Below are 25,047 nucleotides of genomic sequence, written 5' to 3'. Positions count from 1 at the left end.
GTTTGCAAAGCAATCCAGTATAGTCACAAGTGAAAGTATTACATATTACAAACAGTAAAATACATCAACCAGAAATATGATTGATAGCATTCGCAGGGAGATATTGATATTAAAAAAATAAATTAAAAAATCAGACATAACATACACCTACACTGGATAATACATTGAAAAAAAGGTTAGAAACTTCATGTATACAACTTCTTAAGATCATCTATGAATTTGGCTTTCAGCTGTTCTCTCTTTATCTTGAGGGCAGCAGTGACTAATCCAGATTCAGGAGTCCATGGATCCGGAAGCAACTTAATCTTTGCAGGAATTTCAGATTTATCCAGCTTTGCAGCTTTTGCAACCTGAAATAAATAAAGGAAAATGAGCCATTAACCATGCAGGCTGCAGCACGTACATTGGTTATTAACTTAAAATATAGTTACCTCGTTACATCATAAATAACACTCATTATACAGCTTGGCAGATCTAAACAATCATTTCTACAAAGTTTATCCTTCTAGGATCACTACAATTGAAAATAATGCCTTGTCACAGCTGTGATAAGTGAACCAGGAGGACACAACCCCAAGTGGATACTTCCTTTAACATTGATGTGGGGAAGTGCAAGTGCGAAAACACATTTAAGTGCAAATATTTCATAAATAATTTTACAGATTTTGAATGTGGCCAACTGGGTATCCTGTTAGAATATGTGGTTATTTAATGTTAACAAAAAGTGTGGTGATTCCACTGTTGTGTTGATTTTTTTTTTGGTGTGTTCATTCATTATATTTTGCTTTTCCTTCAATGTCGCTCTCAAGATAATAATGAATAGATGAACCACAGCCAAATAATATTCATATTGTTATGAACAATAACAACGACAACAAGCCTTATTCCACTAAGTGGGGTCGATTTCATGGATCAGTCGATGCCTTTTGGCTCTATGAAAAACACTTCTCAATTAAACCATTTAGATAATTAAAAGTAATGTCATGTTTAATGGTTTCCCTTTAAGTTCTCTTGCGCCTTCCTCTACCAATTTCTTTAAATCAGACCATCATTATAATAACCCTAATTTTATAATTTTGAAATTAGAGGATTATTAGGAAGACCTTAGGATCATAAATGGAATGAGGATGAGATTCTAAGAATTTTGATATCCATAGTGATAGTATTCTACCCAGGTGGATTTTCATCTGTTATTTTTTACTGCTGACGCAGTAACAGTTACTAGAATAGCTCCAATTTAACAAATTTGAGTTAAAGAGCTATTTTGATGATATGATTATCATAGATGAGGTTAGTATATGAATTGATGAAGTTTGATACCCATATTGGGGTATTTTGGGAAAGTCACTTCGGCCGGTAGAATTCCGGAACGGGAAAAAGATGAGAAAATGTAAAGAAAGACCAATATATGCCTAACAAGTCATAATTAGACCAATAATGTTAAAGTTAAAAAAATTATGAAATTCGGGTACAGTTAAGAATACTGGTAAAGACTACAGTGCAATTAAACAACAGTAAGTGGATCTGTGATCTACTAATCAAATTTTTGAGTTAGGAACATGATAATTAAACAAATTTAATATTAATTACTTAAAGTTAGAGTCTTTAGTGTTTTCGGGTAGAGAATTGATAACAGTTCGGATAAAAATTACACCGGGTGTCACTAAAGGACAGAAAGTCACTTAAGTGACTTGGTCGAAACCCTAGAAGACTAGGGCACCCTCCTATTCAGCCATTGCAGCGCCTCCTTCACTCTCTCTACCATTTTGAATTTCAAGTTTTCTCATCCTTCTCTCTAGATTTCCACCATCAAAACTCCACCAAATCACTAAACTTCCTTCACAAAACTTGTTCCTCTCATCCTCCTCTTCAAGAACATACCATTTTGGTTCTTGGAAACCAAATTTTCATGGTAAATCCCTCCCGAAACAGCAGCGGTCTTGAGCATTTCCATGCCATGGAGATGATGTTTTGAGTACTCCTTGAAGAACACCACTTTGGTGTTTATTTCCTTGAGTTTTAGTGTAAGTTCTTGAATTCTTTTCTTGAAAAACCTCACCTTTGAGATGTGTTCTTCTGTTCTAACTTTGGGTCTTTGTTAAAGGTGTGTTCTTTGTGGAAAAGATGCATCTTTGTTGAAGAAAAGTGGAAGCTTAAAGCCTTGAAGTTAACTTGAAGAAGTAAGCATAGTTACTTGAAAAAATGGTGACCAAAACCCTCCCCCACCCACCTATATGATACGGCCAACATGTGTTCACTATGGAGTTGATGTTTTAAATTGATAAAAATTGGTTCTTGATGTTGTAAAGGGTGGACAATCATAAGTGGGACCAAGGGAAATGTTAAAAATGCAACCTTTGAGCTTAAGAACACTAATTTGATTAAGGAATGGATTTAAACCCTAATGACACTATCATGTCAAATCTGCCCTAATGAGTATAATTAGGATTTTATGTTTAAAATTTAATTAAAAAGTGGTTAGTGGACTAATTAAGTGTAGGACTTAATTAACTAAAGAAATGGTGAAGTGGTTAAGCTAAAAACCCTAATTTACACTCCAATGCAATTCGGCCAAGTGTGGACAAATTAGGGTTAGTATGTTAAATATTGGTTCAGGACCTAATTAGGATACTAATCAAGGGTTAAAGTGAGGTGGACCATGCATAATGTATTAATTAACTATAAACCCCTAAAAATGGACCTAATTAGGGTTTAGAAGCACTAATTCTGTAATTAGTGAAATTAATAATTAACTATAAAACCCTAAAAATGGACCTAATTAGGGTTTAGAAGCACTAATTATGTAATTAGTGAAATTAATGAACTAAGATCTACGTGACTGTGTGAATGCATAAGTGACCTAATAATATAAAAACCCTAAAATTAAAGTAACCTATGGTTCTAATCAAGCCTAATTAGGGTTTACTCATTAAACCTAATTAGGGAGCTAGTTAACAACCTAGGCTTAAGACTAGTCTAGGAACACATAATCATGAAAGTTAATGAAAGAAAATCCTAAGGAATACTACCCTATACAATTCGGCCATGTGTGGTTTTAGGTGCAAAAATTGTACTTAAGGATGATTTAGGGTTTAAAGTGTGTTTAAAGCTTGAATCCACTTGCAAATTGAAAATCTAACCTAGGGTTTACCTAAGGATGTAATTTCGGTCATGAGGAAATAAGATGATTTGGAAGTGTTGAAAATAATCTAAGTTACCTTAGTGGTCCTAGAGTGTGATTCTAAGTTTATGTAAGGTGCTTAACCTATATGGTTGATTGTGTAACAAGTGAACACTTCATAATGCACTAAAAATATATAAATATGGAATAAATGGTCTAGACTTGTAATGGGCATATTATTGGCACGTGAGTATGAAAAGTGGAATCATTAAATGATTAAGTCTTGTATATGACTTGATTAAGTACTATGTAATTAATGGTGTGAATGGTTCCTACTTTACGTGTGCCTAGAGAACCTTGCGCTTAAGGATTTATTTGGAGCATACGTGTTATATTGGAGTGTGAGCTTGTGCTAAGCTCCTGGTTTTGGTTGCTCCTCACTCTTGTGGCCCCACCATGATGGTGGGCATTATGGTTGAATTGTATGAAAGTATGTGATATGTGGTATGTATATTCATTCACATTCATATAGATATTATATGATTCTTGATATTTTGATGATGCACTGATGGTGTATGGTATGAGGTTCCTGGCTATGAATATGTATGTAAACTGCCTATGGCTTGACCCTGAGAGTTATTTCATACTACAGTTTGTGTTGATTGTCTATGGCTTGACCCTGGGAGTCACACTAGGCATGTGGGACATGTCAGTTAGCTATTCTTGGGAAGAGCCCTTGAATAATTAACCAGAGGATGAATTATGATGCTATGTTTATGCTATATGTTTGTTATATATGCTTTATATTTGACTTATCATGCAGGAAGTGGGCTCAGGGGATTAGAGGATCCTCTTAGAACCTTGAGCTTACTGAGATGTTATCTCACCTCTTTTTGGGGATATCATTTCAGGTACCCATGGTAGTAATGAGCAGTCTAGGGGCAAGGGCCCAACTACAGATTAGTGGATTGAGGCTGTTGTTTATTTTACGCTATTATATTGTGATATGGCATGTGTAGTGTTTTGACATGCCTAGTTAGATTACTTTGAGACTATGTTGTTGTGTGTAATAATGCTCAGGATTGTCATTATTTGAGCTTCTGGATTATGGATGTATTTATTATGAGTTATGTTAGATGCATGTGATGAGGACACATAGACATGATGTATGGATTTATTAATTTGGGCACGGAGCCAATATGTATGTATTGACCCATTGAGGGGTTCATAGTCCGTATGGGACTTGTGAGCTATCTGTTTATAAACTGTGTGTATCAGGATTGTATTATGGAGGGAGATTCTTATCTCTCAGTTATCCGTTAAACAACTGTTATGTTGTCCGTGAGACTCTGGCAGGAATGACACTTGTTGTCATATCCGGTTAGTCAATTGCCACTAATAATGGCTTATGGGATTATTTAGTAGTTGTATGCTTTAGGTTACGCTTTCGTAATATATCATGTGAACGCTTTTGGAAATGTTTTCAGAAAATGTTTTTCAAAAAGTTTATTCGTATTTTTACAAGACGTCTTATTAATCATTCAATAAATTTTCTGCTATGTACGCTATAATATCATGATGGTAACAATCAGAGTACTACGGGGTGTTACAATCATTGACTTCATCGACCGGCAATGCTATATGGAGCGGAATGCTGGCCAGCACATAGGCAACATGAGCATAAGATGGGAGTAGCAGAGATGAGGATGTTAAGGTGGATGTGTGGGTACACAAGGATGGATAAGATAAGAAATGAAGATATTCGACGAATGGTCGGAGTAGTACCGGTAGCCGAGAAGATGAGAGAACATAGATTGAGGTGGTTTGGGCACGTGATGAGAAGACCCATGGATGCTCCTGTAAGAACAAAAGTTTGTTACCAAGAGTTAAACACAAAAAGAGGCAGAGGTAGGCCGAAGCTTACTTGGAGGAAAGTAGTAAAACAAGATTTAATGGAGTGGGATATAGATTGGCGGACAGTATGTCTTAGAAAGGAATGGAGAAAAACTATAAGTATGGTGGAGGGTTAGACCCGCTGTTATTCCTATGTTCCAGATGGTCCTTTTTTAGTCCTTTTCCCCTTCATTTCCCCACTTCTTCTTGTCCCTTTCTTTTTTACTTTTATTTATTTATATATACATATATTTTTATTTTATTTTATTTTATGTTATTTTATTATTTTATTTGTGTATTTTTATTTATTTATTTATTTTTTATTTTTTATTTTTTATTTTTTATTTTTTTTACTTTTTTTCAACCGTTTTGTATCTTTCATATGGGTTCATCTACCACCGACCCCAATTAATTTGGGATAAAGGTGTTGTTGATGTTGATGTTGTATTGGTCTTCTCCACTCATGGAGCAAATGACCAAGAGGAGTTTTGTCATTTTCTCATTCTACTTAATTTTCTCCCAAATATATTCATTCCTAGTATTATCTGTTCTTGTATGTTTGTCTGCTCATCCACCTCACCAATCTCTTCTTCACTACACTTAATATTTTGATCTTGTTGACATTTTTTTTTTATAGATACCAATTGGTGCCCGAAACCCAAAACGGACCCGACTAATTCGATTTCGGATTTGAGCCTGTACACCCTCCCCAGGAGTTGCAACTCACTCTCAGGAATCGAACCCACTATCCTTTGGAGAGATCAATTCCAGGGATCTAATTGGAACGCTACTAGACCAACAACTCTAAGGTATCTTGTCAACAATTTACTACCCAACATTTAATATCATAGATCTTCATTGCTCTCATGGTAGAATCTTCCTTTGAGTTTGATAAGCACTTTGCAATAATATATTGCACCGAAAGCATTTCTCCATTTTATCCCCCCAACTTGAATCATCTCCCCATTACTTAGTAAAAATGGATCCAAGATACCTAAACATACGTAAAAAAACTAACTTCACTAAAAATTTAAGTTGGGGTTATATCTGTGCACACTCCGTCACACGAGAGTACTTTTGACTGGAGCATGGACAAAACATAGGGCCCCTCTACCTTGAACTAAAAATGGAGATGACAAGCATCAAACTCCTGGCCCATTGGTCATAGAGGCTCTAATATCAAGGACCAACTCTTTTAAAAGCTTAAGCTGTTTGTACCAAAAAAAATAAAAAAAAATAGCTTAAGCTGTGTTAGGTGGAGGCTTATGAATGGTTCATATCTCTAACACTGCATCTTGTGGAATGATGCAATCTCCAATTTTCATCACATAAATGATCGTTTCTTCGTATATTGACTCCAATGTTGTATTTAATCTCAGTTTATCTTAGCTGTAGCTGATATTGTCTTAAACAAGCCTTAGTTTAATGAGGATTCATTTTTTTCCTAAATATTTGAACAGCCTAATGAAAGAAGGATAAGAAAATTTATACAAATGTGTATAGAATCATAGTTTGCAACACGTGTTAACTGATCATATTTAGTGTTATGTATATTCTGATTATTGACAAATCATGAATGGATAATCTATAGATTATATCATGGATATATGCCACCAAACAAGTAGCCATGCACATATTAGCTAACCTTGGAAATGGACTGCAGGACCTCAGTGACAGTTTCAGGTTTGTTACACAGATCAGGAAAATCTTTGTATTGAGTACCAGATTGTTGGGCCCACTTCTCCAGGGACTGATGTGAAGCAACTACTAGAGCCACACAGTAATTGTGGAAGGGGTCTGCATAAACCATTATATTATCTACATAATCACATGATGACAGTGCTGCCTCAACCTGCAATCAAGTAAAAATGAAAGCACAATTTAAGACCCAAAAAAATTTACTGTGAATCTTAAATCAGCACTTCATCCAGATTCCAGAATGATAAGATATATTCACCTTTCCAAGAGAAATATATTCTCCATGTTGAAGTTTAACAATATCCTTCTTCCTATCTATGATTTCGAGACACCCATCAGGATGGAATTGCCCAATGTCGCCAGTATAAAACCAGCGCATGCCTGTCTCATCAACCTGTACTAAGTTAAAAGAAGACAAGTGCAGCTTATTAATCAGCACGAACAGATTTAAGAGCAATTAAAGAAAGTTAAAAAAGAAAAATAGCATGCATATAATTGTGAGTTTGAAAATTACCTTGAACACTTCATTAGTTTTTTCTTGATTCTTAAAGTAACCAGCTGTCACGCTGAATCCCCCAACAACAATCTCTCCTCGTGGCATTGGTTTGTCAGATGTGAGATATCCCCCTTCTTCCCAAGAAATAAGCTATGCAACCAGATTGATAAATAAATCAAATTTCCTCATTTAAGGCTCTTAAGTGGCACCAACTACAAGTTCTCTATTACAGTTTAAGAGACATGTAGTTTGTTATTTCTGAGATGTTACCAACTTACTAATCTTCAAAGTCCAATAAGTTTTATTACTCACCAGCATGAAACTAATAATTAATGATCATTACCATAATTCCATGCAATATCTATGAATAAGTAGAGGTTCGAAGTTCACCGCATTGAATTTTTGTTAATGGAATATATGGCATACCTTAATGTAACAACAAGGAAGAGGTGGTCCTACACGCCCCACACTGTAGTCGTCCCACTCAGAGAAGGCAGCCCCAGCAAATGTTTCAGTCAAGCCGTATCCTTGCCCAATAGGAGCCCTGTTGACAAGTAAATAATTAAATATAGAGAATTTAAACTCTAGTTGGAAAAAAAGAGGTATAAATCAGAAACATTAAAGCATTTTAATAGCAACTTGTTGGACCCCTGATTTGGGTTTATGAGCGTAGAAGGAAGAACAAAAAACAGAAAGCCCAAATTAGTCAGCCCATTGCAGCCTCTGAAGGTAATCAGCCCATTGCATCTTCTGGAATGGGTCAAGGCATGGTGAAACAAGTAGTGCTGGCCGTTGAGAAGAAAAGCATGGCAAGGGAGTTTGTTATAAAAGAGGACACGTGGAATGCATTGAATGGAGATAACTCAGTGGGAGAGAGGTGGAAAACGGTATCAGTGGTTAAATAGGAAAAGGAACAAAGAGGGGAGTTAGTTAGACAGTAAGCAAAATTGGAGTGGAGGGTAGCTTGATGAGGAGTGGGGTTGGGAAGTCATTTTATCTTACAGCTGAATACTTTAATTTCTTGTAATTGTTCTTCATTAAAGTGTCTCAAGGAGTCTATGGTGATTTTCATTTGAGTACTGTTTCATTTGAATCGTTGTTAGAATTGGTATTTGTAAGAACGACTTGTTGTTCATTATCAATATATTGTCAGTTTCATTTCTGTATTCCCTTGGTGCCATCAATTGGTATCAAAGCACTTGATCCTGAGAGTGCATTGAATGGTTAGATCACAGATGGAGTCTAGAGTCGATGAATTGGAACAGAGGTTAGTTGCTATGGAACAGAGCAACGTGGGTCTGAATGGGAGAATCGGAGGTTTAGAAAACTCGGTGCAACAGATGAATTTTACTCTCACGGAGACTCTAGAGAGAATCAACAACCTGGGAGGAAGAAGATCAAGGAGTAATGGCAGAAGGTCTACAACAGATGGTGAGGAAGAAGTGGGAGGGGACCCGGACGGAAATGTCAAAGAAGACGAGAGGAGAAGGAGAATGGAGGTCCCTTATTTCTCTGATGATGATCCTTATGGCTGGTTATATCGAGCAGAGAGATTTTTTCGAATCTATCGGATTCCTACCGGAGAACAGATGGAAACCGCGTGAAGAGAAGAAGAAGTGTTTTGTCTGAATAACACTTTCTTAATTCATTGAGAGACCCAATGGGTCCTTTTATATTGAGTACAATGGGCTACCTCAACTACCTAAATAACTAAGCTACCTCAACTACTTCTACCTCAACTACCTCAATAAATAGCTGAACCTACATAAATAAATAGCAAGCAGAAAACTTTGACTTATGTACAATACAAAGAGACACTAATAAATGATAAATCACAATCTAGAATATTCTACACTCCCCCTCAAGTTGGGAGATATATATTGATCATTCCCAACTTACTGATCAAATCCTCAAAGGTCGGCTTAAGTAATCCTTTGGTGAGGATATCTGCTGTCTGTTCCTTGGTAGGTATATATGTCAAGCATACACTACCGTCTTCTAATTTTTCTTTGATAAAGTGACGATCAACTTCTACATGTTTTTTTCTGTCATGATGAACAGGATTTTGAGCAATGCTGACAGCAGCCTTATTATCACAATATAATCTGATAGGTAGGGAATAAGAGATCTTCAACTCCTCCAGAAGCCTTCTTAACCAAATTCCTTCACACATACCATGGGCTAGAGCCCGAAATTCCGCTTCTGCACTGCTTCTTGCAACAACATTTTGTTTCTTACTTCTCCAGGTCACAAGGTTTCCCCAGACATAAGTACAATATCCTAAAGTAGATCTTCGGTCCATTGCAGAGCCAGCCCAGTCTGCATCTGTATAGATTTCAATCATCCTTTTGTGCCCCTTTTTAAAGAAAATTCCTCGACCAGGGGTATTTTTGAGGTACTTGAGAATTCTATAAACAGCACTAAGGTGTTTTTCCTTAGGAGAATGCATGAATTGACAACCATGCTCACAGCAAAAGCAATATCAGGACGAATGTGAGACAAATAGATTAATTTCCCCACTAGTCTCTGGTACTGCTCCCTATCAACATCTTCCCCGTCCTCAACTCCCATCTTGATATTAGCTTCAATTGGAGTCTCTGCCGGCTTGCACCCAAGCATACCTGTTTCTTGCAACAGGTCTAGAATGTATTTTTTCTGAGTTAAAGAAATTCCTTCCTTACTCAGAGCAATTTCCATACCAAGGAAATATTTGAGAGATCCAAGATCTTTTAGTTCAAACTGGTCAGCTAAACACTTTTTTAAAGAGGTTATCTCCTCGCTATCATTACCAGTGACAATAGCAATTCTTCCTTTGTCGGAGTGTTTAAAAAATAAAGTGTGATCAGTCTGAGCTTGGGTGAACCCTCGTCCCTTAACAACTTGAGTAAATTTTTCAAACCATTCTCTGGGAGATTGTTTAAGTCCATAGAGAGACTTCTGCAACTTGCACACAGAACCATCCCTTTTTTCAAAACCAGGAGGTGGATCCATGTAAACTTCCTCATGTAGATCACCATTCAAGAAGGCATTCTTAACATCTAGCTGTTGCAATGACCAATAAAGGTTGGCGGCAAGAGATAGCAGAACGCGGATAGTGTTAAGTTTGGCAACAGGAGCAAATGTCTCCTGATAATCTATCCCATGAGTCTGAGTAAATCCCTTAGCAACTAATCTGGCCTTGTACCTATTGATGCTATTGTCTGCATTAAATTTCATTGTGAATACCCATTTGCAGCCAACAATTTTCTTTCCTTTAGGTAATGTCACAAACTCCCATGTTCCATTTTTTATAAGTGCATCCATTTCTTCTAATACAGCATTCCTCCATTTTGGGTCATCAAGTGCTTCTTGGATATTTCTGGGTATCCTGGTACTATCTAACATAGTGTTGAAAGTACGAAAACCTAGAGACAACTTCTCATATGAGATATAATGGGAAATAGGATGAGCAGTGCAAGATCTAGTACCTTTACGAAGAGCAATAGGCATATCGATGTTGGTTGTACTAGTGCATTCAAGTGAATTGCTGGAACAAGGACTCGAGTCAGGATCCTGGCAGTCTAGAGCATCTTGATGTGTTTTGCGCCTGCTATAAAATTTTCCCCATTTTCCAAGAGGATCACAAGGAGGATCATTAGACTCAAGTATAGTTGCTTGATAAGAAGGAGGATCATTAGACTCAGGTATAGTTGCTCCCCTTGTTTCCTTCCCAATAACTCCCCCTGTTTCCAAAGGCCAAGGTAAGACAACAGCATCATTTGGTTTCTCAGGCTTATCTTCATCCATACCAAGACCAATAGACTCCCCCTGAAGAGAAGTCGGGGAAAAAAAGGATTGTGTTTCATAAAAGGTAACATCCATGGAAACAAAAACCTTACGGAGAGAATATTAGTAACACTTATAACCTTTTTGATTTGGGGAATATCCTATGAAGACACATCGAATAGATTTAGGGTCGAGTTTGGATCTGTGATGTGGAGGAATATGCACAAAAACCACACAGCCAAATATTTTGGGAGGAAGAGAAGAAAGAGCACTGAAAGAGGGAAAAGATTTAGTAAGACAAGATAAAGGAGAATGAAAATTTAGGACCCGAGAAGGCATCCAATTAATGAGATAACAGGCTGTCAAGACGGCTTCCCCCCAAAGATATTTAGGGACATGCATCGTGAATAAAAAAGCTCGAGCAACTTCAATTAGATGTCTATTTTTCCTTTCAGCCACCCCATTTTGTTGAGGGGTGTTAGGACAAGAACTTTGATGAATAATTCCATGCTGGTTTAGGTAATCTCCAAAAACTGAATTAAAATATTCAGTACCATTGTCTGTTCGCAGAATTTTGATAGAGGTCTGAAATTGAGTTTGAATCATAGCATGAAAGTTTTTAAAAGTGGATGCTACCTCAGACTTATCTTTTAAGAGATATACCCAACATACCCTAGAATGATCATCAATGAAAGTAATTGTTGAGATATATAGTCCCACATTAGTTGTATGTGCAACTAATGTGGCCTTTATAAGGCCTTGGGCACTCTCACCCTTAGAGCTAGTTTTTGGGGTGATGTATCCCAAGGTTCTTTACATGGTATCAGAGCCTCTCGCCGTCCCCCACTTTCTCTTGTGGACTTTCTTAGCACAGGTAGGCTGGGCCTGTTGCATCTTCCACTCTTCAAGCCCAATGGGCTCTTGTGTGAGGGGGCGTATTGAGATATATAGTCCCACATTAGTTGTATGTGCAACTAATGTGGCCTTTATAAGGCCTTGGACACTCTCACCCTTTGAGCTAGCTTTTGGGGTGGTGTATCCCAAGGTTCTTTACAGTAATAAACCAATGAGCACCCGAGACATTTTTTTTCACGAGCAGGTCCCCAAATATCACTATGAATCAAAGTAAAGGGAGAAGATTCATTATATTTCTTAGGAGAATAAGTGAAACGAGAGTGCTTTGCAAGCTGACAAATATCACAAAGAAGGGAACTTGTCTTTTTATTGATAAATAAGTTCGGGAATAACTTCTGGAGGTAAACAAAATTTGGGTGTCCCAACCTACGATGCCATAACAAAACATCATTACAGTCATCTGATAAACATAGAGAGTGGTTCGAAAAAATCCTCTTTTCACAATGAACCTCTGTAAAATAGTAGAGCCCATCTTCCTTTCTAGCACTGCCAATCATCATCCCCAAGTCCTGTTCTTGAAAGATACAAGCATTTGCAGAGAACTTAGCAACACAATGCAACTCAGCAGTAAGTTTGCTAATAGAGATGAGATTACAAGTAAGAGAGGGAACATGAAGTACTAAGTTCAAAATAATATGCTCAGAAAGTTTAATGGATCCCTTTCCTGCAATAGTGGAGAAATTCCCACCAGCTGTTCTTATTCGTGACGGGTGATAGTAAGGGGTATAGGAGAAAAATAAGGTTATATTACCTGTCATGTGATCAGAGGCCCCTGAATCAAGGATCCAACGATTACTACGTTCAACATGGAATGCCATACCTCTTTGAGCAACATGACTAGTTGCCTCAGCAGGTTGAGACATCAATTTCTGAAAAGACGAATTTTCAAAATTTTTAGCGTCCATGGCTTTCTAACAACAGGTACCTAGAAAAAAAGTTCCTCCAAATACGATTGACCTTCAAAACAGGAAGAGGGTTGCCCACAGTGAAACAGTAATTGCTACAGTGATGAACAGTACTGCTACAGTGATGAACAGTTCTGCTACAGGTCTTCTGTGGGCTGGCTCAGAATTTTGTTCTGAACCTAATGGTGGCCTTGGTTTCGTGGTTGGAGGTGTCTAGGTAAGAATTCTGGCTTGGGCAGTGGGTAAAACGAAGAAAAAGGAATAGGAAAATGACTTAAAAATAAATCAGAACGAGGAAGAGACTGGAATATAACCAGCTCTTGATACCATGAAGAAAAGAAGAAGTGTTTTGTCTGAATAACACTTTCTTAATTCATTGAGAGACCCAATGGGTCCTTTTATATTGAGTACAATGGGCTACCTCAACTACCTCAACTACTTCTACCTCAACTATTTCTACCTCAACTACCTCAATAAATAGCTGAACCTACATAAATAAATAGCAAGCAGAAAACTTTGACTTATGTACAATACAAAGAGACACTAATAAATGATAAATCACAATCTAGAATATTCTACACCACGTCAATATGCTTGGAAGGAAGGGCACTCAACTGGTTCCAGTGGTGGGAGCAAAGGAACCCTACCATTTCTTGGGCTGACTTTCGTGCTGCAATTTTGGACCGCTTCCATCCTTCATCTTCTGGAAATCCGTATGAAGCCCTAATGTGTCTTCGACAGCAAGGAGCGTTTGCTGAATATCGAGAAAAATTTGAGTTGCTTTCAGCACCATTGAGACACGCTGATGAAGATGTCATGCAAGCAGCATTCCTTAACGGTCTTCGTGAAGAAATTCGCGCTAAAATCAGACTGCACAATTTGAGGGACCTAGGCATGATGATGACGATGGCCCAACGTGTGGAGGAGAGGGAAGAAATCAGAGGAAAATTGTGCCCAAAAAATGGGCGATTTGGGTCGAGTAATGGAAATGGCCCCCACTATTCACGGGCTGCTCTTCCTAACCGCAACCCAAGCCTCAATGGACGTAACGCAACAAATGGGCCAAATGTAACAGGCCCACTAACCCAAACTAATGGTACCCAAGGAGATGGGGGCTTCGACTCAGAACTCTAATCAGGGTACGGGTGTTGGTGCGAACCCTAATGACGGCAACGGAGGTGCCACGGGGCGTAGCTCCAACGGCAGCAACAGTGGTCGTGCTCGTTTCCGACGGCTGTCACCGGAGGAGGTGGCGGATAAACGACGCCGGAACGCGTGCTTCAGGTGCGACGGGCCTTATTCCTTAGATCACGTTTGTCCACAAGCTCATCTGCATGTTATGATGGTAGGAACTGGTGACGGCAAGGACGTTGAGCTTGAGTTGGGTAACGGAGAGTCTTCAAAGCGGTGGGGAACATTCAGTTGAGTCTCCATAGCATCGCGGGACTGACTTCCAATAGGTCCCTGAAGTTGTGGGGTGATATTGAGGGCAGGAGAGTTGTGGTTCTGATTGACACAGGGGCATCACATAACTTCTTAGCCCCGCATGTTGCAGCTGAGTTGAATCTTCAGGTGAACAAAACTGAGTCTCCTACAGTCACGGTAAGAGATGGAAACCAAGTTCGTTGTCTGGGAACATGCAAAGGAGTGAAATTGAATCTCCTAGGTATGTCAATAACTCAAGATTTTTTCATTTTTAACTTGGAGGGGGAAGATGTGATTCTGGGGTACACCTGGTTGGAAGGATTGGGGGAGATAAGGGCTAACTTCCGGGAGCTATTTTTGAGGGTGCCCAACGGAGCAGAATATGTTGAGCTTCGGGGAGATCCACAACTGTCCAGGGGTCTGATTTCGTACAAAAAACTGACTAAGACTATGAAAAAGGGGGTGGAAAATTATTATGTGGAGCTAAGATTTGTGGGTAAAAATAAGGGGACAGATGAAGATTCTGCAAAATTGGCCTCGAATGTCCTGAAACAATTCCCTGAGGTGTTGAGGGAACCATCTGGGTTACCCCCTGAGAGGGCCTGTAACCACCGAATCATACTGAAGGAAGGAGCTAGTGTCCCTAATTTAAAACCTTATCGCTACCCTAATTACCAAAAGGAAGAGTTGGAAAAGTTTGTCAGAGAGATGTTGTTGGTGGGGTGGATCCGACCCAGTACTAAGCCCTTTTCTAGTCCCATGATTTTAGTCAAGAAAAAAGACGGGAGTTGGAGGTTTTGCGTCGACTACAGGGCTTTAAACAGGGTGACCATCCCAGGTAAGTTCCCACTGCCAGTGATAGACGAATTGTTGGACGAGTTAGCAAGAGCTTCGATCTTTTCTAAGCTAGATTTAAAGTCTAGCTATAATCATATCACAATGTGGAAGGAAGACATTGAGAAGACTGCTTTTAGGACTCATGAGGGACTACGAGTACCTCGTGATGCCGTTTAGGTTGCGTAATGCCCCCTCTACATTCTAGTCCTTAATGAATGAGGTGTTCAAACCATTTCTACGCAAGTTCGTTCTTGTCTTTTTTGATGACATCCTCATTTACAGCGAGGATGAATCATCTCATTGGACTCAATTATGTCAAGTGATGGAAGTAATGAAGCAGAATTGTTTTGTTGCAAATTTGTAGCTTTGGAAGAAAGGAGTTGGAATATCTGGGACGGGGGTAAAGGCTGACTCTTCTAAGGTAGCAGCTATCCAAAATTGGCCGGTTTCAATGAATTTAAAGGGGTTAAGGGGATTTTTGGGTCTTACCGGGTATTATCGGCGTTTCGTGAAAAACTACGGTCACCTAGCTAGCACCCTGACTAGGCTGTTAAAGAAGGACAGATTTGCGTGGGATAAGGCTACTCAAAGGGCTTTTGATGAATTAAAGGCAGTGATGATGTCTTTGCCAGAGTTGGCTTTACCAAATTTTGATGAGGTGTTCGTAGTGGAAACCGATGCTTCGGGAGTGGGAATGGGAGCGGTACTGATGCAACATGGTCGACCAATTGCCTATTTTAGTCAGGCATTTTCTGAAAGGATAAGGTGTTGTCTGTATATGAAAAGGAACTTAAGGCTATTGTCTTTTCAATACAAAAGTGGCGGCATTATTTGTTGGGTCGTCATTTCATTGTAAGGACTGATCAAAGAAGCTTAAAATACCTCACTGAACAGAGGGTGCTGATAGATGGACAACAAAAATGGGTGGCAAAACTTATGGGATTTGATTTCGAGATCCAGTATAAACCAGGTTTAGAGAACAAGGCTGCGGATGCATTGTCCCGAATGATGGAATGTAAAGCGTTGTCAACACCGGTGAGTTCAGTTCTGCAGAGGTTATCAGAAGAGGCTTTGGAGGATGCTGGAATTAGGAAAACGATGACTGAAGTCATGAATAACAGCTCTTCTCATCCGGGCTATCATGTAGCTAAGGGATGTTTGTGGTACAAAGACAGGTTGGTACTCCCTCGCACTTCTACTTTCATTCCTACTATTCTTGAGGAGTTTCACTCGTCTCCTTGGGAGGGGGGGACAATCTGGAGAAATTCGAACATACAAGTGTGTTTCTGCCTTACAGTATTGGAAAGGGATGCGTGGTGATATTATAAGGTTTGTACAAAATTGTGGAGTGTGCCAACAGCAAACGTATCAAAATTTATTGCCGGCTGGTTTACTGAATCCCTTACCTATTCCAGAACAGGTCTAGGAAGACTTATCTATGGACTTCATAGCTGGGTTGCCTAAGTCCAAAGGAGTGGATAATATTTTGGTGGTAATAGATCGTTTAACCAAGTATGCCCATTTCATTACACTCACACATCCATTTACCGCTGAAGAGGTGGCTGATCGCTGATCTGTTTGTAAGTGTAATAATCAGATTACATGGATTCCCTAAATCCATAGTATCGGATAGGGACAGGTTATTTCTTAGTAAATTTTGGGGAGCACTATTTAAAGCTGCGGCCTGTGGGTACTCATCTTAAATTTAGTTCAGCCTACCATCCCTAAACAGATGGGCAAACGGAGGTGGTGAACCGCACTTTGGAGACTTATCTGAGATGCTTTGCTAGTGGTTATCCTAGGAGTTGGGCAAAATGGATTCCTTGGGCTGAATTTTGGTTTAATAGTTCTTATAACAGGTCCACAAAGATGACACCCTCCAAAGCTTTATATGGAAGAGATCCTCCTTCCATTATTCAATTTGAGAAACAGCCAGTTTCAGTGGCAGCCGTTGACCAGTGGGTGGAGGCTAGAGATGCAGTATTGCTGGAGCTGAAGCAGAACCTGTGTAGAGCTCAAGAGCGAATGAAGTTGCAAGCGGATAAAGGTAGACGGGAAGTGACATATACGACTGGTGATAAGGTACATTTGAAAAACCAGCCTTACAAGTTGAGGTCATTAGCTAAACATCTCAATCAGAAACTTAGTCCAAGATTCTATGAACCCTTTGAAATTGTTGAAAATATTGGACCAGCTGCTTATAGACTGAAACTCCCTAATTATGCACGTATACACTCGGTCTTTCATGTTTCTCAATTGAAGAAGGCTGCTAGTTCAGATGTGCCCTATGTAGCACCGATACCGACATGGGACACGTGACACGATACGACACGACACTCCAACACGTTAATTCTAAAAAATGTTAGATTTAGACACGTTAGGACACGTTTTGATATTAAATAATATTTTTAATTTATGTAGTGTATATTATATTTAATATTCAATAATTTAACAAAAAAAATCTAAACTTATAATATTCATAGATTTTGCAAAGAAACATAAGATATCCCAAATATTTATATTAAATTCAATAAAATGATAATCGTAATCTAATGAATCTAATAGTTGGAACTAAAAACTTAACGCAACGCAACCTTTGAACCTTTTTTTGAATTTCTATAACGCGTGTTGAAGTGTCGGAGAGTGTCGGAGTGTCCGAGAGTGTCGGACACGACACATCAGGATTTTTAAAGTGTCGGTACTTCATAGGATGTGCTAGTGTTTCCTCTTCCCAATTTAGTTGAGAGTTCAACCTTCTGCAGTCAGAGATGCTCGGAAACTTCTTAATGGGAAGATTGAATTGTTGGTTGAATGGGCCAACCTGCCAGATTATGAGTGGTCATTGGAAGACATGGAGGAAATGCAAGAGTTATTCCCAAATTTTCACCTTGAGGACAAGGTGAATGTTGGAGGGGGAGGTGTTGTTGGACCCCTAAAATGGGTTTATAAGCGTAGAAGAAAGAAGAAAAAACAGAAAGCCCAAATTAGTCAGCCCATTGCAGCCTCTGAAGGTAATCAGCCCATTGCATCTTCTGGAATGGGTCAAGGCATGGTGAAACAAGTAGTGCTGGCCGTTGAGAAGAAAAGCATGGCAAGGGAGTTTGTTATAAAAGAGGACACGTGGAATGCATTGAATGGAGATAACTCAGTGGTAGGAGAGGTGGAAAACGGTATCAGTGGTTAAATAGGAAAAGGAAGAAAGAGGGGAGTTAGTTAGACAGTAAGCAAAATTGGAGTGGAGGGTAGCTTGATGAGGACTGGGGTTCTTTTCCTCATTAAGGGAAGTCATTTTATCTTACAGCTGAATACTTTAATTTCTTGTAATTGTTCTTCATTAAAGTGTCTCAAGGAGTCTATGGTGATTTTCATTTGAGTACTGTTTCATTTGAATTGTTGTTAGCATTGGTGTTTGTAAGAACGGCTTGTTCTTCATTATCAATATATTGTCAGTTTTATTTCTGTATTCCCTTGGTGCCATCACAACTCCAATTGAACTGCAGCAGCAATAGGTGAAGAATGAGTCTCAAATGCACAAAGTGAGTCTCTGACAACTCAATATTAAAAACATGTTTTTGACGAGATAGCACAGCTAATCTCCTGCATCAATGCCACACTACACACGCGTAGGATCATCCAACTTCTAAACAGCCATCAAACACCATGCAAAAGATCAACAGAAACCCAACCACAAACACAGTCACACGCCCCCTGCATGCTCACCAGTCAGGACATACTAGGATACCACTTCATTTCCAGTTGCGAAATGAACACCATCTGAGTAAACTAAAAACTAGCACATCCAAGGAGAGAAGCTCGGAAGAAGAGGGAGAGAAGCACAACGCTCACCCACGGGCAAGCCACCAGCCTCTCAACTGTCACCCACATATCAAACAGCAAGCCTCTCAATTGAAAGCACCCACTCGAAGCTCGAAGTTGAGCACCCACAGTCCACAATCAAAGCTCTGAGCTTTAGGGAAGGGCTTGGTTCTTTAAGTTTCAGATAGGCTCTTGGGTTTAAGTTTCAGAAATGGGCAACTCAGCCAGCACAGTGATCCCACTGATTTCACAATCCAGCAAGTCGATCCTATGCATTCTCACAAAAACAAATTACTGAGTGTGGTCAGGATCGGAGCAGTGTGCAAAGATTGTACCGCTGTATAATTCTACAATCCACCATGCGATTTTGACAATCTTGATTGCATGGCTTTCTCCTCTACATGCTTCAGCTCTCTCATATGTCCATGGTTATTCCCACCCGACATGTCGAATGAGGCACAGTAAATCCTCCTGGACCTCCTTAGTCCTCTTCATCCTAGCCTCTTAGATCCCCTCATTCCTTTTCATCCTAGCTTCTTGACATTCCTGCTCCTCCTATGCATCCTTTCTTCATTGTTTAAACCCCATTTCAATGTCATCTTCCAACCTGACCTCCATGCATGTATTCACCATTCATAGCTCCAGGGATGGGGAGCTCAAATACCAGTTGATAGATCAGGACAAGAAATAGCTGAAGAATACTGGTTATTACTGAAATTCTTCTACTAATATCAGTGTGATATCAAAAATAGTAGGTTTGTATATATATATATAGTAGAAACTCTTCCTCACTCTGTCTCTCTCTCTCTCTCTCTCTCTCTCTCTACACAACAGAAAAAGAAAAAAAGGAAGAAGAAGAAGCAATTCAAGAGGTCAGGTTCTCTCCCACCCTGTCCAATCTATTTCTCTCTTCTCATTTTATCCTTCACTAACTAACCAAATCCTTTCCTGCCCTCCCACAGTCTCTGCCACGGGAACAGGAGGTTATTAATCCCTTCCACTAACTAGCCGAATACTTTCCTGCCCTCTCAGATTCTCATCATGACTCCTGTGGATCTGATTCTCTACATTCCGCCAATACACCTTAGTAATTTTTGGCCTAGATGGGGGCTTACTAGCAAACTCATACAAGGATAGAAACTAGTTTAAATACTAAATAATACTAATTAAATAAGGAAACATAATAAGATTAGGAAACAATGCCTAAGATTGTGTCCTCAATTAGATAACTGATTGATTTCACAATTATATTCTAAGGATCTTTTGAGACATTCCAAAGATGTTCTAAAAAATCTGATACGCTTACGATAATCTAAGATGTTTTTTAAATATTCTAAGTTCTAACAACATGAACCCATTGAATATGATATATACTATCTTACATTTGCTATTAGATTTTCACACTGAAATAAATCAGTAATATATACATTATACAAAGCTTCATCAACCTAGATCCATAACCCCCAAAACATACATGTTATGTGAACAAACACTGAAACACATATGTATGCACATACGTACAGATGACAAGTTAGTTCCAACCACATAAAATGTAGTATCAAGATGAGAATCGTTACCCTATGCAGATATTGATAAATTGCTGTGAATCTCCAGATAAAGGGGCTCCGCCACAAAGCATAAACCGGATGTGGCCTCCTAGTGAAGAGCGAATTTTTTTAAAGACAATGGTATCCCACACCAACTTCTCCAATCCCCAAGCTCCTAGCCAGCTTCCCTTTACAGCAGCCAGTCGGCGCTTGTATGCAATCTGGAAAAGATTCTTCACAAGCCCCCCTTTTTCCTCAACCTAAGTACAACATAGAAAAGAGTAAGTAAGAGATATAACTATTCAATGACTTGTTTAAAGCATTGAATATCAGGGAAAAGTTGAAAAAAATGAAGGTTTCTGCAATTTGTGATCATGAAGTGCCCACCAAACTCAATGGAAAATTCTACCAGATATCTATAAGACCAGCAATGCACTATGGTAGTAAATTCTGAACAGTAAAGTTCCAGTAAGAGTAAAAAGTAAAAACAAAGTGTAGTTAAGAGAGAATGTAGATGTGGATGAGTAGATTTGTAAGAAAACATAAGATTATCAACGAACATATACATGAAGAGTTGAAGTAGTACAAGCCATATTGAGGAAAAGATAACAGAAACTAGTTAAAGGTGGTTTGCTCATGTGAGGAGAAGACCAACAGTGGCCACAATACAAAAAGTGGATCAAATGGAAGGTCGGTTAATTAAAAGGGCTAGAGGAAGATCAAAGAAAACTTGGGAGAAAACCATTAGAAAAAAGTTTACTATAAATGGATTTATTGAAAACTCGGTTTTCACAGAGCCAATAGCATTGTTTGATCCATGTAGCTAGCCTCACCTAGTGGGATAAGGCTATGTTGTTGTTGTTACTCTCCCCTTCCCTATACAGACATCCTCTATTATGAGAACATAACCAAAACTCTTCTATATTTATAATTAAAAAAACTACAATTAAATTCCAAATTTTGTAAAGCCCAACAGATTCACTAATTGAGCCACTAGCTCATGGGTGTTCTGTGGTCAAATTCCATTTCTATCCTTGTTTAGTCTTATAAGTTGAGAAAGAAGGGAAGAGCAGAAGAGCACATTAATTTGGTGTAGCTAAACCACTGATTCAAATGGCTGGACAACAATTCAACCCAGTTGCACCAGATGAATATGTTCTTCCTCTTTGCTCAATGTAGACTAAACAAGATTAGCGATGGCACTTGACCACAAATGACAAAACACCCATGAGCTAAAGTCGAGTTAATCAATTTGCAAAGCCTTGCAGCATTTTGGAGTTACTTGTCCCACTTTTTTAATTTATTATATATATATATATATATATATATATATATATATAGAGAGAGAGAGAGAGAGAGAGGAGAGAGTAAATAGCATTAGTTTGATTCACACCTTTTTTACAACTCCATCTCGTATACGATCAAGAATAGCTGGGACCGCTGTCATAAGGGTGGGCTTTAACACGCTAACATCTCCCTTGGTTCCTTTCTTGATTTTATTAGATGTGTCAGTCAAAGTCAGAGGAGAGCTGAAACCAATTGCAACACCTGCAGCCAGCATAACAGACTGGACAACCCCAGAAACTTAGAGATAATAGTATCAACTAGTTGACAGTTAGAACGTTAAGAAGAAGTTACCTCTGCTGCCATTTCAAAAACATGAGCAAGGGGCAAGTACGCAATGTACACATCCTTGCTGCCTAAATTTGGAATCACAGTCATAACAGCTGCTGTAGTGGCTACAATATTCCCATGAGTAATCATGACACCCTAAAATGATTAAAAAAAGTTAACACCTAATCAAATTAAAGGGAAACACATAACTGAGTTAATAGAGATACTCTCAGCTCTCAATGTTAGCAGACAAGAAAATTCCACCATATGTACACAATGACCTAAAAAGTTTTTGTGCATATTTTACCATCTAAAAATGCGTTGATAATAAATTCATACCAAGACCCAAGTGAGTACTAATGTTTCTGAACTACATTCGTTAATAGGCATCAGGTTATTGAGACATTTGACAACCATTATTCTGGACAAAACATTTCGTAAACATGCAGCAAATCACAAATATGGCACAGACACACAAAGGGACACCTGTAACAAGATTTGAAGAAGAAACAAACCTTTGGAAGACCTGTACTGCCACTTGTGTACATGACAACTGCAACAGAATTCTTGGAAGGCAGGCTTGGTTCGACCGGACTTTCTTTCCCAAGTTTCTCAACTTCACTAAAAGATGCAATTGTCCAGTTGCTCAAACTTCCTGAGAAAGCATCTTCTTTGCTATCATCTTCAAAGTAAATTACATTTTGGATAGATGTTAGACTTGATCTTATTGCATCCAACTTCTTCAACTGCTTGGAGTCACAGATCAGAGTAGATACTTGGGTCTGTTGAAATTCCAAAGCTTCAAGTGAGGACATGCCATGCCTATTTGAGTTACTATAAACTATAAAGTATATTTTGTTTATCATTTACTATTTTAATGTGATTTTACATTCTTTATAATTATGCAAGAGAGGATAATTTTCCTACCTCGTTTAGCGAGTGGATCAGGGCATCCTCACCTAGAGAAGCATAAATTGTTACAACTGTTATATTTTGTCGGAAGCAACCCTGAAGTTTAGCAAATATTTCATTAAAATTTGTGAATGAAGAACCATTAAGCCCAAGGGTAATGGAATGACCTGAGGAATCAAGCTGATAAAGCAAATTTACCTGAAGAGCAATGAGCCACTCTGCCCGGGTGTCAGAGAAAATGGCAACATGGCTATCTATATCATGGCCTAACTTAAGAAGACCAGATGCAAAGTTGGACACACGAGCAAAAACCTCTCTATAGGATTCCCATTCATAGTCTCCCAAGTGGAGTTTCTCAAACCTCTTGCCATCACTAGATGTAACAAACTCCCTTCCTATTAGCTTTCTTGTTCCAAGAAATTTATTATGAGCATATTTATTACAGGAATGCTGAAATAGATGAGCCATGGTCGGGGCTCCTTTCCAAGGAACCTCAACCAACTCAGTTTTTCGAGCATTACGTATGGCATAACCTGGCTCGCCACCAACTTCTACTGGAACACCTCTTACTTTTCCTCTTTTCTTTCCCAAGAACAAAACCGAAAACAAGACAGGAACAAGGATGCCTATAACTATAGCAGCCACAGCTCCATATTCTCCATGATCTTTCCAAATAAATATGTTGCTGGTACATAGACTTTTTAACCATGAAGAACTACCCTTTGGATCAACCATCATTTATTTTTGACGAGATATAGATGTCCTTCTTGAGCAGAACACAATCTTGATTACCTGAATCAAAATTGAAAGGAAGTATGGACACAATTTTTTATTTTTTTGATAAATAAAGAGATTCAAGACAAAGGGAGGAAAAATATAAATTACCACAAACTGAATAAAATAAAGAATGATTATGAAGTTTGTGTACACGAATAGGAAAGACTAATATGCTGTTGCTACACATGTAAAGACACTTCTTTGACTTGAATCACTGAAACATTTATAATACATTAGTACTACCAGTCTATCAATAAAGCATTCAAATAGTAGAGATCAGATGGAATACATATTTTCACAAGATGTGAAGAAAAACAGGAAAGCCTAAAGCAAGTTTATACTACACCAGATAGGCAGCAAGCTTTCATTGATTTAAGAATTAACTCAACATCATATTTTGGAATAGTTTTTTGAATTGATTTTCTATCAACAAAGACAATAAAACTGAATATTTGACAGTTTCTTTTTCTCTTTTTACGAGAATCTAGTGTTTCAATTACTTTTCATCATGATGATTTTCATTCAATAAAATCACTAGTTAAAGCTTGAGGATGAGAAACCAACAAACAATTTTGAACTTTTAAAAACCACTTCCAATACAAATGGATAATCAGTTGATCATATCACACCTAGCTGGTCTATCACCAAAATAAAATAATAAATAAAAAAATTAAGCAATGTAATGTGTAATTTATTTCATCACTAGACAAAACGGAAATTCGATTAGGAATAAGAATTTAACCAAAATTTTAATATGACAAAAAAAAAATCAAGTGGTATATATTGAAAACTAATCCCTTTCAAAGTTCATGGCACCAACCGAACCGCCACACTGATTGAAAAAAAGCATAGATATAAATTGAACATCAAACTTAAATACAATATAGAATCCATTCATGTCTGAATCCCTCGATTTATAACAGTAAAAATTGAGAGAAAAAAAGATTAACTTCAACCAAGTAAACACTTTGACTAGGACCAGTTCAATCAAAACAAGAAGTAAAGGAAGGAAAAAAAAAAAAAACTTGATCAAAACCAACAAGAAAAGTCCAGAAAATCAATGATTCATCCAAACAAAACGAAAAGCCAGATTTATCCAAGTCCAGCATCAGCTACAGCATTCATAGAACACTATCAACCCCACAAGAAATTCAAGGTAAAGTATCAAGACCATGACAACAATTTCATAAGTAATCACACCACAAAACAGAACTCAACGCCCCCATACAAAAATTATTCAAAAAAAGAAAAAGAAAAAGAAAAAGAAAACATTAAGAATAAGATGAGTCTCATCGAACAATACCTTTGCGGGTACTATGAAATGCT

The 25,047-nt window shown here is 38.3% G+C and overlaps 1 protein-coding gene across 4 annotated transcripts; it reads right to left on the bottom strand.

Annotated features, from left to right (window-relative positions):
* Positions 1–25,047, bottom strand: LOC133307956 (long chain acyl-CoA synthetase 8). 4 transcript variants are annotated; one of them, XM_061508536.1, is made up of 12 exons: positions 25,025–25,047; positions 23,143–23,736; positions 22,960–23,040; positions 22,548–22,814; positions 22,057–22,188; positions 21,812–21,985; positions 20,449–20,678; positions 7,635–7,752; positions 7,227–7,358; positions 6,972–7,106; positions 6,660–6,866; positions 1–350 (listed from the first exon to the last, which is right to left on the bottom strand). In XM_061508536.1, the coding sequence occupies exons 2-12, from the start codon at positions 23,680–23,682 to the stop codon at positions 186–188; spliced, it is 2,181 nt and encodes a 726-aa protein (XP_061364520.1). In that variant the 5' UTR covers positions 23,683–23,736; positions 25,025–25,047; the 3' UTR covers positions 1–185. The 4 variants fall into 4 exon arrangements, 3 of the variants coding, with proteins under 3 accessions (XP_061364520.1, XP_061364518.1, XP_061364519.1); XM_061508534.1 differs by lacking the exon at positions 25,025–25,047 and adding an exon at positions 23,830–25,004; XM_061508535.1 differs by lacking the exon at positions 25,025–25,047 and adding an exon at positions 23,873–25,004.

This window comes from Gastrolobium bilobum, unplaced genomic scaffold (genome assembly GCF_033153095.1).
Source record: "Gastrolobium bilobum isolate Gb01-03AN ecotype WA unplaced genomic scaffold, APGP_CSIRO_Gbil_v1 utg24596, whole genome shotgun sequence".
Taxonomy (NCBI): Eukaryota; Viridiplantae; Streptophyta; class Magnoliopsida; order Fabales; family Fabaceae; genus Gastrolobium; species Gastrolobium bilobum.
Note: the sequence above shows the minus strand (reverse complement) of the source record. Positions and strands in the feature narration are given on the sequence as shown.

What these genes read in the sequence shown, in the direction of transcription:
- LOC133307956 (XM_061508536.1), bottom strand. Translation starts at nt 23,682, where the DNA reads ATGATGGTTGATCCAAAGGGTAGTTCTTCATGGTTAAAAAGTCTATGT. An exon ending in GAGATGGAGTTGTAAAAAAG is followed by an intron (nt 20,679 to 21,811) that starts GTGTGAATCAAA and finishes TGTTGTACTTAG; the next exon opens with GTTGAGGAAAAAGGGGGGCT. An exon ending in AATATATTTCTCTTGGAAAG is followed by an intron (nt 6,867 to 6,971) that starts GTGAATATATCT and finishes ACTTGATTGCAG; the next exon opens with GTTGAGGCAGCACTGTCATC.